We start from the raw sequence: 11966 nt of genomic DNA on the forward strand, positions 1-11966 counted from the left end.
GTATGCAGGTGCATGTGTGTGCATGTGTATAGAAATCAGAGGTTGACATTATGTGTCTTCCTCAGTTGCTCTTACATTAAAATGCTTTCAGATTTTTTTATGGGTATAAATGTTTTGTCTGCATATATATATATATATATGTATATACATACATGTGTATACATACATATACGTATACACATACATAGACACACACACAAACACACACACACACACACACATACACATACCACATGTGTGATTAGGACCTGTGAAGGCCAGAAGGTGGCATTGTATGTCCCTGGAGCTAGGATGATTGTGAGCCATTCTGTGAGTCCTGGGAATTGAACTTGGGTCCTTTACAGGTGCTCTTAACCGGTGAGCCATTTCTCCAGCCACTCTCTTACATTTTGAGGCAAGATCTCACTTAGTTGGAGCTCTCTGATTTGGCTGGACTGGCTGGCAACGTGCAGGATTCACCTGCCTCCATCTCAGTTCTGGGGCGACACATGAGTGTTACTGTACCTGACCTGTCTGTGGGTGCTGGGCCTCTGAACTCAGGTCCTCATGCTTGTGTTTGTGTAAGTGCTGTACTAACTGAGTCACCTTTCCAGCCCTACTTGATGACCTCTTGGTTTCAAATGTTCTGATCAAGAATCAAAAACTCTGGGTCAAGGCAGAAAAGTTACATCACAAGTTTTCAAAATCCAGTGGAAACTTTTCAAGGCTTATCTGACTCTGGGGACAGATCTGACTCCGACTTACAGGATGAAGTATTAACTTGCAAAAACTGCATGTGATCTTTATGCTATGGAAATGCAATTCATTTCTGAGCTAAAGCATCTTGGGTCATCTTTATCTCCATTCATAGCCATCCATTGCACACCTCTGTGTGACATAATAGCCTTGTGACTATCAAATAAAACCTTTTGGAATGTATTGATTGGCTACTAGCTTCCTCCAACCCCAAAGCTAAGGATGTTATTATCAGATAGCATTGGAGGCTAGAAGAGAGTATTCATTTTTCAGTAACTACCCACCTTGACTTGAAAATGCCTTGTCATGCCTTTCTTTTGCTCTGTAACTATAAAAGCTCATCAAACGGTTCTCGTGTTAGAGAATGGTGTTTGGGGCAACAGAAATCCATGTCACGGCTCTTCATTTTTGCCTCCAGAATAAACTTGCCTCTTTTGAGGTGAGAGCTGGGTTTCGCTTAGATAGTTAATTGTGTCTCTTGGGGTTTTGGACTGAGAATTTTATGGGCAAGCATTGAGAAGAGGGGGCATTATTCATGAGTTAAAGTGGATGGCAGTCAGGAGTGCACTGGGGATTTTTCTGACAACAGGGGTTACAGGGTTTACATGAGGTGACCTAGAGTTAAATGCATGGTGTCAGGAGTCAGTTCTTCAAGGTCCACAGCAAGAAGCCAGAGTGTGAGGCACAGGTCTGTGAACCCATGTCTTGGCCAGCCATGGTGGTCACAGCTGGTTTGGTGTGGTCTGGTAGTCTTGTTCTGTGGTTGTTTTGTACGTCATAGTCCCATGATGTCCAGTGTGATGGAGCGCTGCACTTGCTTCTACCCATCATGCACTTGGCTTCTTTTTATACTATGCCTGTCTGCCAAGTTCACATTAGTGCCATCTTCTCTTCTTTGTTGTTGTTGTTATTATTATCATGTGTATGTGTATATGTGTGTGTGCACGTGTGTGCACACAATATCTATATCTGTGGCATGTTTAGATATTAGAAGACAACTTTGCAGAGCTGGTCTCTTTCTTCCACAGTTACATTGGTCCTGGAGATGATGCTGACGTCTCTAGGCTAGCACAGCAAGCTCTTTTTACCAGTTGAGCCATCTTGCCAGGCTTCAATAACTTTTCCTATACTAAAAACTACAACACACACATATCATTTCCTTTCTTTATTTGTATGCATGTATGGTGTACGTGTGTGCATGTGCATGTGTGTGTTCACATGTCTAGATTTGCATGCTTGTGCATGCATGTGGAGGTCAGAAGTCAACACTGAGTGTCACCCTCTATCATTATCTACCTTATTTTTCTGAGGCAGGGTCCATTACATTCAGCCAGAATGGCTGGCAAGTGAGCTCAGGGGCTCTCCCTGTTTCTGTCTCCCACTCCCAGCATAGGTGTTACATGTGTGCAGCACCATGCCCAGCTTTTATGCTGGCACTGGGGATCTGAACTCGGGTCTTCATGCTTGCACAGTGATACTTTCCCCACTGGCTCCTCTCTGCAGACCGCCATGCACCATAAAACATATTCTACATGCATTTTATATTTTTCAGAAATTTGAAAGACTATAGAAGCCATTTGTAGCTGGTAGGTCCCATACGTGCTTGTGAGCTGGGGTTGACCATCATGCAGTGACCTGCCAGTTTCTGTTCTAGAGAGCTTTATTTATTTATTTATTTATTTTTTAAAAATTCTGTCTGTAGTCATTAACTAATTTTGTGTTTAACTAGCTGTTTACTCGGCATTCTTTCTGCTTGCATGGGCGTGTTCGTGCAGACACTTGGTGTCTCTATTCATCCCTGATCCCCTCTGAGCCAGTTCAGTATCACACCGTTAACAATAAGGAATGAATCTGTAACACACACTCACCGTGTAATTGTAGAATCGCTGCTTTTAGCCTGAAAAGATGTTCTAAAAATCACACATTGACAAATGGGACCGAAGGTCCTGTGAGCTAGCTTCTTCCTTTATTATGAATAAATGGACTCATTTGTCTGAGAGTTTCTTTCTTCTAGCCATGTCTGAAACTTGCCTTATTGTCTGAGTTTGCCTCAAACTGCCAACAATCCTCCTGCTTCTAGTTTCTGAGTTCTTGGATTACTGGCTACACCATACTTGCTTGGCTCCTAATTTATTTTGATCTCAATTTTGGATGTTCACATGTATGGCTTCCCAGTCCACTACCTTGACTTCCCTCCCTACATCAAAGGCTTTATTATATCTCTTGGGGTGGACAGATGGCTCTGTGGTTAAGAGGAGACAGGCTTGGTTCTTAGTACTCCTGTCAGCTCACAACCTTGTAACTCCAATTCTAGAGGATCTGGCTCTGGTGGGTACCTGTACAAATGTGATGCAAGCATGTGCAAACACACACACACACACACACACACACACATGCATGACGCACGCACGCGCATGCTCACGCTCACACACACGTACATATGTACACACCTAATGGTAAATCTAACAATGTTTTCCTGGGGCTGGGGAGATGTCTGGGTCGATGACATGACGACCTTAGATTAGATTTCAGCCAGACATCATTGAGCGCTCCTGTAACTTTGGTGTCTTTGGGGTGGGTCCAGAAGGACCACTGAGGCTTACTGGCTGTCAGCCTAGATACAGGTACAGTGAGAGATTTCATCTCAGGAGAACAAGAGGGAAGTAAGATGGAGAGGAGGACAGCTGATGACATCCTCTGGCCTCTGCACACACTTGCACAGGTGTGTATGTACAAGCACTTACAAGTGAGCACACAGATATCTTCATAAATAAAGACAACTCTGTCCTTAAGAGAAATTCAGAGACTTGCAATTCCCTTGCCATTCTATTATTACTATGAGGTCCCTTTGCAATATCCTCTCTAGGAGATGCCAGTAAGGACAAGTGCCCAGGCCAGGCGTGGGGCTGGTGATGGGATGGCTTGCATGGGTGAAAGGTAATGAGTTAATGACAGTGGAAGTGGGTGATGCACCAAGGGGCTCATCAAGGAGGTGCCAGGGACATCAAGCTGTCAGCAGCTCCATGGAAGAGAGCAGAGCACGCAGAGGCTCCAAGGGCTCCTGCAGGGCCTCTCCCACCCTCTCTTGGCAGCTGGGGACTTGCCCCTGTGGCTCTATGGTATCATTAGTGCAGGCCAGTGCTTCCCACCACCCTTGGATTTGACAGGCTCGTGTTCCTGGTGGGTTCTTTCTATTGTAAAGCAAATAGCAGTGACTCCAGTGGGTGGAGGGCAAAGTATAGGTTCTTGCCTGGTGGTTGCTGGGTACCACGATGGGACAGGTATTAATTAAATGATCCCTAGGCTGTGGGAGGTGGGATTTTCCAAACTTAGGACCAAGTGGAAAACCTGGGGCTCCTTCCTGCACCAGCTCAGAGAAACGGCCAAGAGTCTATGGGAAAAAAGGCTCACCTTTATTTATGAGTCTTACAATTCTTGCTTGCTTTGTATTTCAATCAAAGATCAAAAATATGTTTTGAATTTGTACCTACAGACTGCCTTGGACTCCCCAGAATGAATGTAATATAGTTATTTGACTGGGAGTTTATTGAAAACTTAAGTATTATTGTGTATGAGTATGTGTGTGAGAGCTTGTCCATATGTGCCACAGATATGTGTGAAGGCCAGAGGATACCATGAATCATGTAGGCCCTAGTACTAGGTTCCCAGGCTTGCTTTCAAGTACTTTTACCCACCAAACCATCTTGCTGGCCCCCAGCAAGTTAGTTTAGATCACTGGTTCTAATCTTTTTATGTGCTCTCTTCAGATGCCATAGATGATGGAAGAGACTCATATTTGTTATATTGGAAGTGATTTTATCCCTTAAGGGTTCATGTGCTTAAAATTCATTCCCCAATATGGAAATATTGGGAGGTGGTGGGATCTTAAAGAGATGAGGCCTTGTTAAGTCAGGTCATTAAGGACATGGAATTAGAAGGAATTCATGCTGGTCTAGCAAGGTGAATTAATTTCTAAGAGGAAGGGTCATTATAAAGAGGAGGGGGTAGCTGAAGAGATGGCTCAATGGAAAGGGAGCTTGTTGTGCAAGTGTAAGAACATGAGTTCAAGTGCCCAGAACCCATGTAAATATTCAGAAGTTGCCACTGGCTTTCCTGTAACTCCTGGGCCTTGGAGGTAGAGACAAGTGGAGCTATGGGGTTTGTTGGCCACCAGTCTAGTTTCTGGTTCAGTGACAGACTCTGTCTGAAGGGACTAAGGTAGAGAGTGATAGGGTAGGACACCCAGTGCCTCCTCTGGCCTCTGGGAGTCACTCATACCTATGGATACCCTACTCACACATGTGTGCAAGAGTGAGGATGACCCTTGAGTCTTTCTGGCTTCCTGTGTCACTGTGTATTCTCCTACTCTCAACATGCCTCCACCATAATGACATCTGCCATGCTGTGACCTGGCCAGAGGAACCTCCCCAGGAGCTGAAGCGATGGTTCATCTCAGATGAGAGTGCAAGTCTAGGTCCTAGAGAAAAGGGGATGTGCTTGATTGCCCTGAAAACTAACCCCTGAGATGTGTTCTGGTGTGGCCCAGCCCTTAGCACACACCTTGAGTTCCTCTAGCTGGAATATAGACACACCCCTTAGTACACACCTTTAACCCCAAGCAGTGAAGGAAAAGCTAGTTTGTAGAAGGAAGCACCTATGTTTGAAAGCTATGTCTAATTGAGTGTCATAAAAAGTGACAAATCAGACTAGGATATGCCCAACTCTCACGAGAGGAGAGGGGAAAGCGAAGCTACTCAAGGGAGAGACAGACAGTGTAGGAGGAGAGAGCACAGCACAGGAAGATAGTAGAGTTCCTGGAGAGCAGTGCAGTAGAGTTGAGAGGGAGAGTGGAGCAGCACAGAGAGGGAGAAGGAGGCAGTTTTACTGGGAGAGTTTTACAGAGACAGATTGAAGCGAGAACTAGCTAGACACCGGTAAAGACAGAACGAGAGAGAGAGAATGAGAAGAAGCCAGATCAAGATAGATTGCCAGAGTTAGTTTGAGGCCAGGCAGAGCATTTCAGAGGTAGAGAGAAAAGCCAGATTGAATCAGTCAGCTGGGAGAGGAGTTTTAAATCAGAACAGCTGAGTTGATCAACCAGCCAGAGTTCAGAAAGAGCTAGAAAGTGCAAGCTTATTCAGTAGCAAGTCTCAGAAGCTGAAAACATTCTAGGCTTAGATAAGACTGTACAGAGGCGAGAAGCTTCCAGGACTAGGCCTAGGTTAGCAGACAGAGGCAGTAAGCCTTGGTGATGACAACTTCTTCAGGCAAATAAAAGTTACTTTTTTTTTCTTTTTGGTTTTTCGAGACAGGGTTTCTCTGTATAGCCCTGGCTGTCCTGGAACTCACCTTGTAGACCAGGCTGGCCTCAAACTCAGAAATCCGCCTGCCTCTGCCTCCTGAGTGCTGGGATCAAAGGCGTGCGCCACCATACCCGGCTAAAAGTTACTTTTATAGGAACTATTTTGGGCTTTTGAAACCCCAAAGCCTAGAGACACACTTCCTCCAACAAGGCCATCCCTATTCCAACAAGGTCACATCTCTTAATCCCTCTCAAGTAGTGTTACTCCCTAATGGCCACGCATGTATCTGTGTGTTGGGGGAGCAGTTTAGAACTGAATCCATTTTTCTGCCTCCATGGACACTTTGCAGCTTAACTCCACACTTCTGAACAGAACCAAAGCTCACGCCCTCTGGCCAACAGCTTAATTTTCATTACCCAGAGCTCCACAGAGGGTCTCAACTCCCACTCCACTCTGCCAAAGTGACACAAATGAGGGCTAGCCAGTCAACCTGTGTCAAAGTGACCACTTCAAGCATAAGCTGGAGACTGAGCTAAGATGGCAGCATTCAGTTCAGTCCAGGACACTGGAACCTGTGTGAGCTGGCTGCTGTCTCCTGGCCACATGGCCGGGGAACCATTAACGTGAGCTTGTTGAGAATCTCTGCCCACAGGACCTCCTTCTACGTGTGCTTACATTTACTTAGCATAAACTCTGCTCTAGACACTGCTGCCCGACGATCTTGGTGCTGAGTCCATGCCAGGGGAACAGGAGTGTGTCATCGAATGCTCGGAGATGGGATCTTGCAGACAAAGGGGAACTTCCTGTGGCGGGTGTTACCCTTCCAGGACAGTGCTGGGAACAGAAGAAGCAGAGAGTCTGGGTGAAGATCCATCTACTGCAGTAAAAGCCACTGCATCACCACTCTGCAGTAAAAGTCCTTTCCAGCAGGCCTAACTGCTGATGTCTGCTGAGACAGCTCCCCTATCTTTTTCTCTCATAAAGCTGGGTTTGATCTGCCATTAGACTGGGAAGGGTAAACTTCACTTCCAGACTGCCCCAGCTCTGTTTGCTGGACTGCAGGACGGCCAACAGGATAAGTGCCTTACCTTTATCTCCCACCATTCCTCATGAGGAGGAAAAGGATAGAGAAGAGCAGAGAAATGCTTGGCCCTGGGATTCTGTGCATGTTTCAAACCTAGCTCTATTTCTTGCCTGCTCTGTGACCTTGAAGAAGTGGATCCTGGATTCACCTTGGAATCCAGAGCTGATAGAGCATAGATCATGAATCCAGACAATGACTGACACCTCAAGCCCATTCTCCTGTCACTGTGCTGTGCCAGTTGTCCCTCAATTATCTCAGTAGCCTTTTACACAGGGGTTAATAGTAAGCTCATTTCTCAGGAAACAGACTCTCAGGGTTAATTACTCCCTGCAAAGACATAGCTACAAAGCAACAGGACTGGAACTCAAAACCAGGAGTGCCCACACCTCTGTGCTTCTCCAGGCACAACTGTGTCCTAACATTCAGAAGACAGCCTGGGCTGGGAGCTTTCATTTTAGTGCACTGGTGAGCTGGCCCAGGAGACTACGTTTTGGTGCAAAGATTTTTAAAAAGGAGTGGGGATATATGCTGTGCACATCAAATAACTTAGTGAAATCTCTGCTGCCCTCTCTAATTCTCTATGCCTTTTCATCCATTTACAGCCTGATTGTCAGTGAACCATCAAAGATCTTTTAAAACACCACTACCCCAAGACAGTGTCCCAGTTCCAGGGAACCTGATGCTCTCCGAGGTGCTGAAAATGGGCCACTTCTTAATTCTCATTGTGCCCTACCTTTCCCCTTGGTGCCTCTCCATGTTCCTTATAGATTCCCTATCTCTCACGGTGACCCCATTTCTCATTGTGTCCCCCATACTTCAGGGTGCTTCTCCATCCCTCATGGGCCTATGCAGCCCCTCTGCAAGAGCCCAGGTCCCAGGGTACCCACCGTTACTGTGCCAGTACACATCTGCACACAGTTGTCTGGATCTGTATGAATGTCATCACCAGGCTGGCTCCTGTCCCAGTAACTGTAGTCACAAGAGAAGCCATCAGTCCATTCAAACTGTCCTTCCTGGGGTCCATTCAGAGGCATGGAAGTAGAGAGGAAGACCAGGTATTGGATCATCTCCAGCGGAGAGACAGCTTTAGAGACTTCTTGCATCAAAGCCCTTGTAATGTGTACCACGGCTACCAGCACTGCTGTTCTCAGGCACTCTGTTTGACCCTTAACATGTGAACTTTGCTTACTTTGTTCTCACCTCTCCGCACTGCAGGCAACGTCACCCTCAGAAACTGGCACGTAGATGAGTTGGCCCCGATTCCTCAGTGTTGGTGTTCAAACCCAGGTTGACCTGAGTCCAGTACCCAACACCCAAATACTATCCTTTCTCAGTGAGTGGGACCTACTCCCGCTCATGTCCTTCCCATTTGAATGCCCGTGTTTTCTTTCCTGGTCTGCAACTCCTCTGTCCAAACAGGGGGAGTCCTGCTGGGAAGCTGGTTCATGCTGCAGTAAATGTGGAAATAACAGCACCAGCAGTAGTGTGAGCAGGAGTCAGGCCTCTTATTCTGGTCTATAGAAAAGTAGCTCTTGAAGCACAGATGGTTCTGAAGTTTTTTCCTATACAACGACAAAGCAGGGGTGGGGTGGGCGGAGCTCCCAGTTCCCTCTCTACCTACCTTCCTTGATCTGTGACTTGGGCACATTATTCACCTGAGCCTCAGTTTCTCATCAATACAACAGAGTGAAGATCGCAGAGAGGTTTGAGGATTGAGTATGTGCCTAGCAGCACAGAGCCTAGTGCCCAGTGCCTGACCCCAAGCAGAAAAGGAAAAGAGTCCCTTCTCTGTCTTGTTTGTTAGGATTATTAAGCCACAATAAACATTCTTTAAATTATGATCTAATGTAGACGTAACTTAATTTTTATTTATTTTTATTGGTTAGGATGATTTTAATTGAAAGAATTTCTGAGTCTCTGGGACGTTCTCTATAATACAATTGAAGCTGAGCAAGAGTATCAGATGCCCACCTTAGCAGCATACAGTGGCTCCTTTGGTAGCTTTCCATACCATTCCATCTCCATGCCCTTTAGAAGTCCTTGCTAAAGGACAGCACTGGGATAGAGGTGAGGGACTGGATGACAGCGACTCTAACTTTAATGCTGCTACTTTAAATGGCAATATTCATTTTATCCCAAGTGCTGGGTTGGAACCAGGGCTTCTCATGAGACAGGAAGCCTGAGTTCAGGGCCTTCCTCGGTAAAGAATGAGCTCAGAGTCAGCCCAGGCAACCACGAGAGACTTCACTTCAAAAGAAACAGTAGAGTGGGCTAGGCATGTGGCTCAGTGTCAGAGCTCATGTACTGTGGGCTGAGCCCTGCATTCAGTGATGTTGAAAGGGAAAAAAATCCCTCACATCTCTAACCACATTTTTGATTTGGAGAATCTGAGTGATAACAAAGGCTCTGTCTGGTCGCCCTGTGTTCCCGTGTCATCCACTTCCATGATTAACTGAGGCGGGTCAACTCCACACCCATTTCCACAGCTAGTATCTGTGGTCTGGGTCTATAACTGTGATCTGGCATTGTTCCATGGAAGTGGATTTTTGGGTGGAGTTTCTCCATGGTATCTATGTTTTCCTCACCTCTCCTGCCTATGGTTATGAAGGCCCATCCAGATGTCAGCCTGGATGTCAGGAACACAGCTGTTCATCAGGACATACACAAAGACATTCTCCTCCCAGCTGTGGATGTAGGAAACACATCAGCTATTAACATCGCCCCTTTCAATAGTGTAGAGCCTAAAGCAGGCTCATTAATGTTTCTAGACTAAGTATAAAGAGAACAGGATATAACTATGCTTTCTTTTTCTGTTCTCTTAAGATTTCAGCCAATTAGCTAACTTATATGCTTATTTGTGTGTGTCTGCCTGAGTGTGTGCACATCTGTGTGCATGTGCGGAAGCTAGAGGAGAGTACCAGGAATCCTCCACTATCACTCTCTGCCTATTCCTCTGAGAGTCTCGGCTAGGCTGGAAGCCAGAAAGTCCCAGCAGTCATTCTGTCTCACCGTCCTTGGAACTTGGGTTACAGGCGTTTGCTAGGGTACCTGGTGGTCTGAGCTCCAGTCCTCCAAAGTATGGAGCGAATGCTGTTAGCAACTGAGCCATCTCTCCAACTGAGTCCCTCCACCATTCTTGATTAGGTCAACCCTAAGTGGCCATTGGTGCCAGCTCAGAAAAAGACTCAGCACAGCACTTACTACCATTTCAGAAACCCTGCAAATGATGTGGGTCACACTGAGGATAAAAAGAACAGCGAAAGGCCACACATTGTGTTGAGCATGCTGAATGATTTAATGAGATTTCTGGTACCTGCTTTTGTTCTTTCTCCAGTACCCACCCTGTATTGCCAGTCCTTATCTACCTACCTTCCCTTCCTAATCTGTTTTTTTTAAACATAGCATCACTAAAATATTTTTCTTTTCTATTCTTTTTTTTTTTCTGGGAAATTCCTCTTTAGGCTTGAGCTTACTTAGTCTCCTCAGTGTCTTCTTGCCATGCTTGACTGAAAACGCTTATCAACAAAGAAACCAGTGAGGGACCCTGGCATTTGGTCACTGTCTAAAACAATGAAGACGTAGAGATGAAGGGACCAATGGACAGAGAGAGATGGGTGAATGGATGGAAGGAAGCAGGAATAGATACACAAATGGATAGTGTATAATGGATGGATGATGGATGGGTAGAAAAATAGAGGAGTATAGGGAAGGATGGAGGAATAGGTCAACGCAGTAAAACAGATACAGAGGCTACGTCCACTTGTTTATGCTGTTACTGTGTGTCATGTTATACAGCCACGAGTCCATTTCATCATCATAGCAAGCTGGATTTAGAGCAGACATGACTGGCTCCATTCCTGTACGATGATTTCATCTTATTACTGTAAAGGTCAGCCTGCAAGAAGGTGGTAGAGACCTCCTGACCACAAAGAATTCCTTTGTAGTATCACATGCTGCTTCCTGGCAGGAGACCAGCACGCTGGGGAGGGCTCATGGCAGGCCCCCAGTTAGCTTTAATCCATCTGGCTTCATCTCTTGCCATTCTCAGACACCTAATCAGACCTCTGTGGGCTTGTCTCTTGCCTCGACTCGGGCCAATTCCTACTTCTCTAGTCTCAAGTGCAAGGTGGCTTTACGTGCATCCGATGGGCATCTCTGGTAAGTGCTTATGCACCCCGACTTCATTGCACCCAGGATTCTTGCTCAGGGTAGTTCTTCATAGCAGCTGTGATCACCCCTCTTCTCCTTAGCACACAGAGGGTCTATGGGACTTGGGTTTTGCACTTTTATTGTAATGATGGGGAGGGTTTACATGCATTTGAGTGCAGAGAACAGCACCAGGCACTGGGTCCTCGGGAGCTGGAGTCTTAGGCAGTTGTGAACCACCTGATGTATTGCTGAAGTGGGAACTGAACTGGGCTCCTCTAAAACACCCCAAGCTTAACCCTGAGCCATCTCTGTAGTCCAGGTTTTGAATGAAACACAGCCATGTAGGGATGTATTCAAACAGCACTGAAGGTTTGCTGAAGTTGCCAGATCTGAGTTTTCCAGATTGTTCTGCGCTGTCATGTGATTGATGAGCAACATGGTATGGCCTGGACTCTCACTGGCAACACCCAAGGCTGGGGGTGCAGAAAGCACATCTTAGCAAACATGGGTGAGTGAGAATGTGTGAAAGCTTGGAACTGCTCATCTGTAAGTAGAAAGATGAAACCTGTAGAAGAACCACTCTCCCTCCCTCCTCCCTCCCTCCCCTTCTTCCCTCCCTCCCCCTTCTCCTTCATTACTTCCTCCCTCTCACCCCTTTCTCCCTCCCTCCTCTTTCCATCCCTCCTCCCTCCCCC

At 46.2% G+C, this 11966-nt stretch overlaps 1 protein-coding gene across 1 annotated transcript in view; it reads right to left on the bottom strand.

Annotated features, from left to right (window-relative positions):
• Positions 1-6795: 6795 nt before the first annotated feature.
• Clec19a (C-type lectin domain containing 19A) overlaps positions 6796-11966 on the bottom strand; it is an 11054-nt gene continuing 5883 nt past the window's right edge. Inside the window, 3 exon segments of the mRNA XM_021167082.1 lie at positions 6796-6872; positions 8027-8138; positions 9716-9823. Of these exon segments, the coding sequence (XP_021022741.1) occupies positions 6796-6872; positions 8027-8138; positions 9716-9823 (297 nt within the window).

Source organism: Mus caroli, chromosome 7, assembly GCF_900094665.2.
Source record: "Mus caroli chromosome 7, CAROLI_EIJ_v1.1, whole genome shotgun sequence".
NCBI classification, from domain to species: Eukaryota; Metazoa; Chordata; class Mammalia; order Rodentia; family Muridae; genus Mus; species Mus caroli.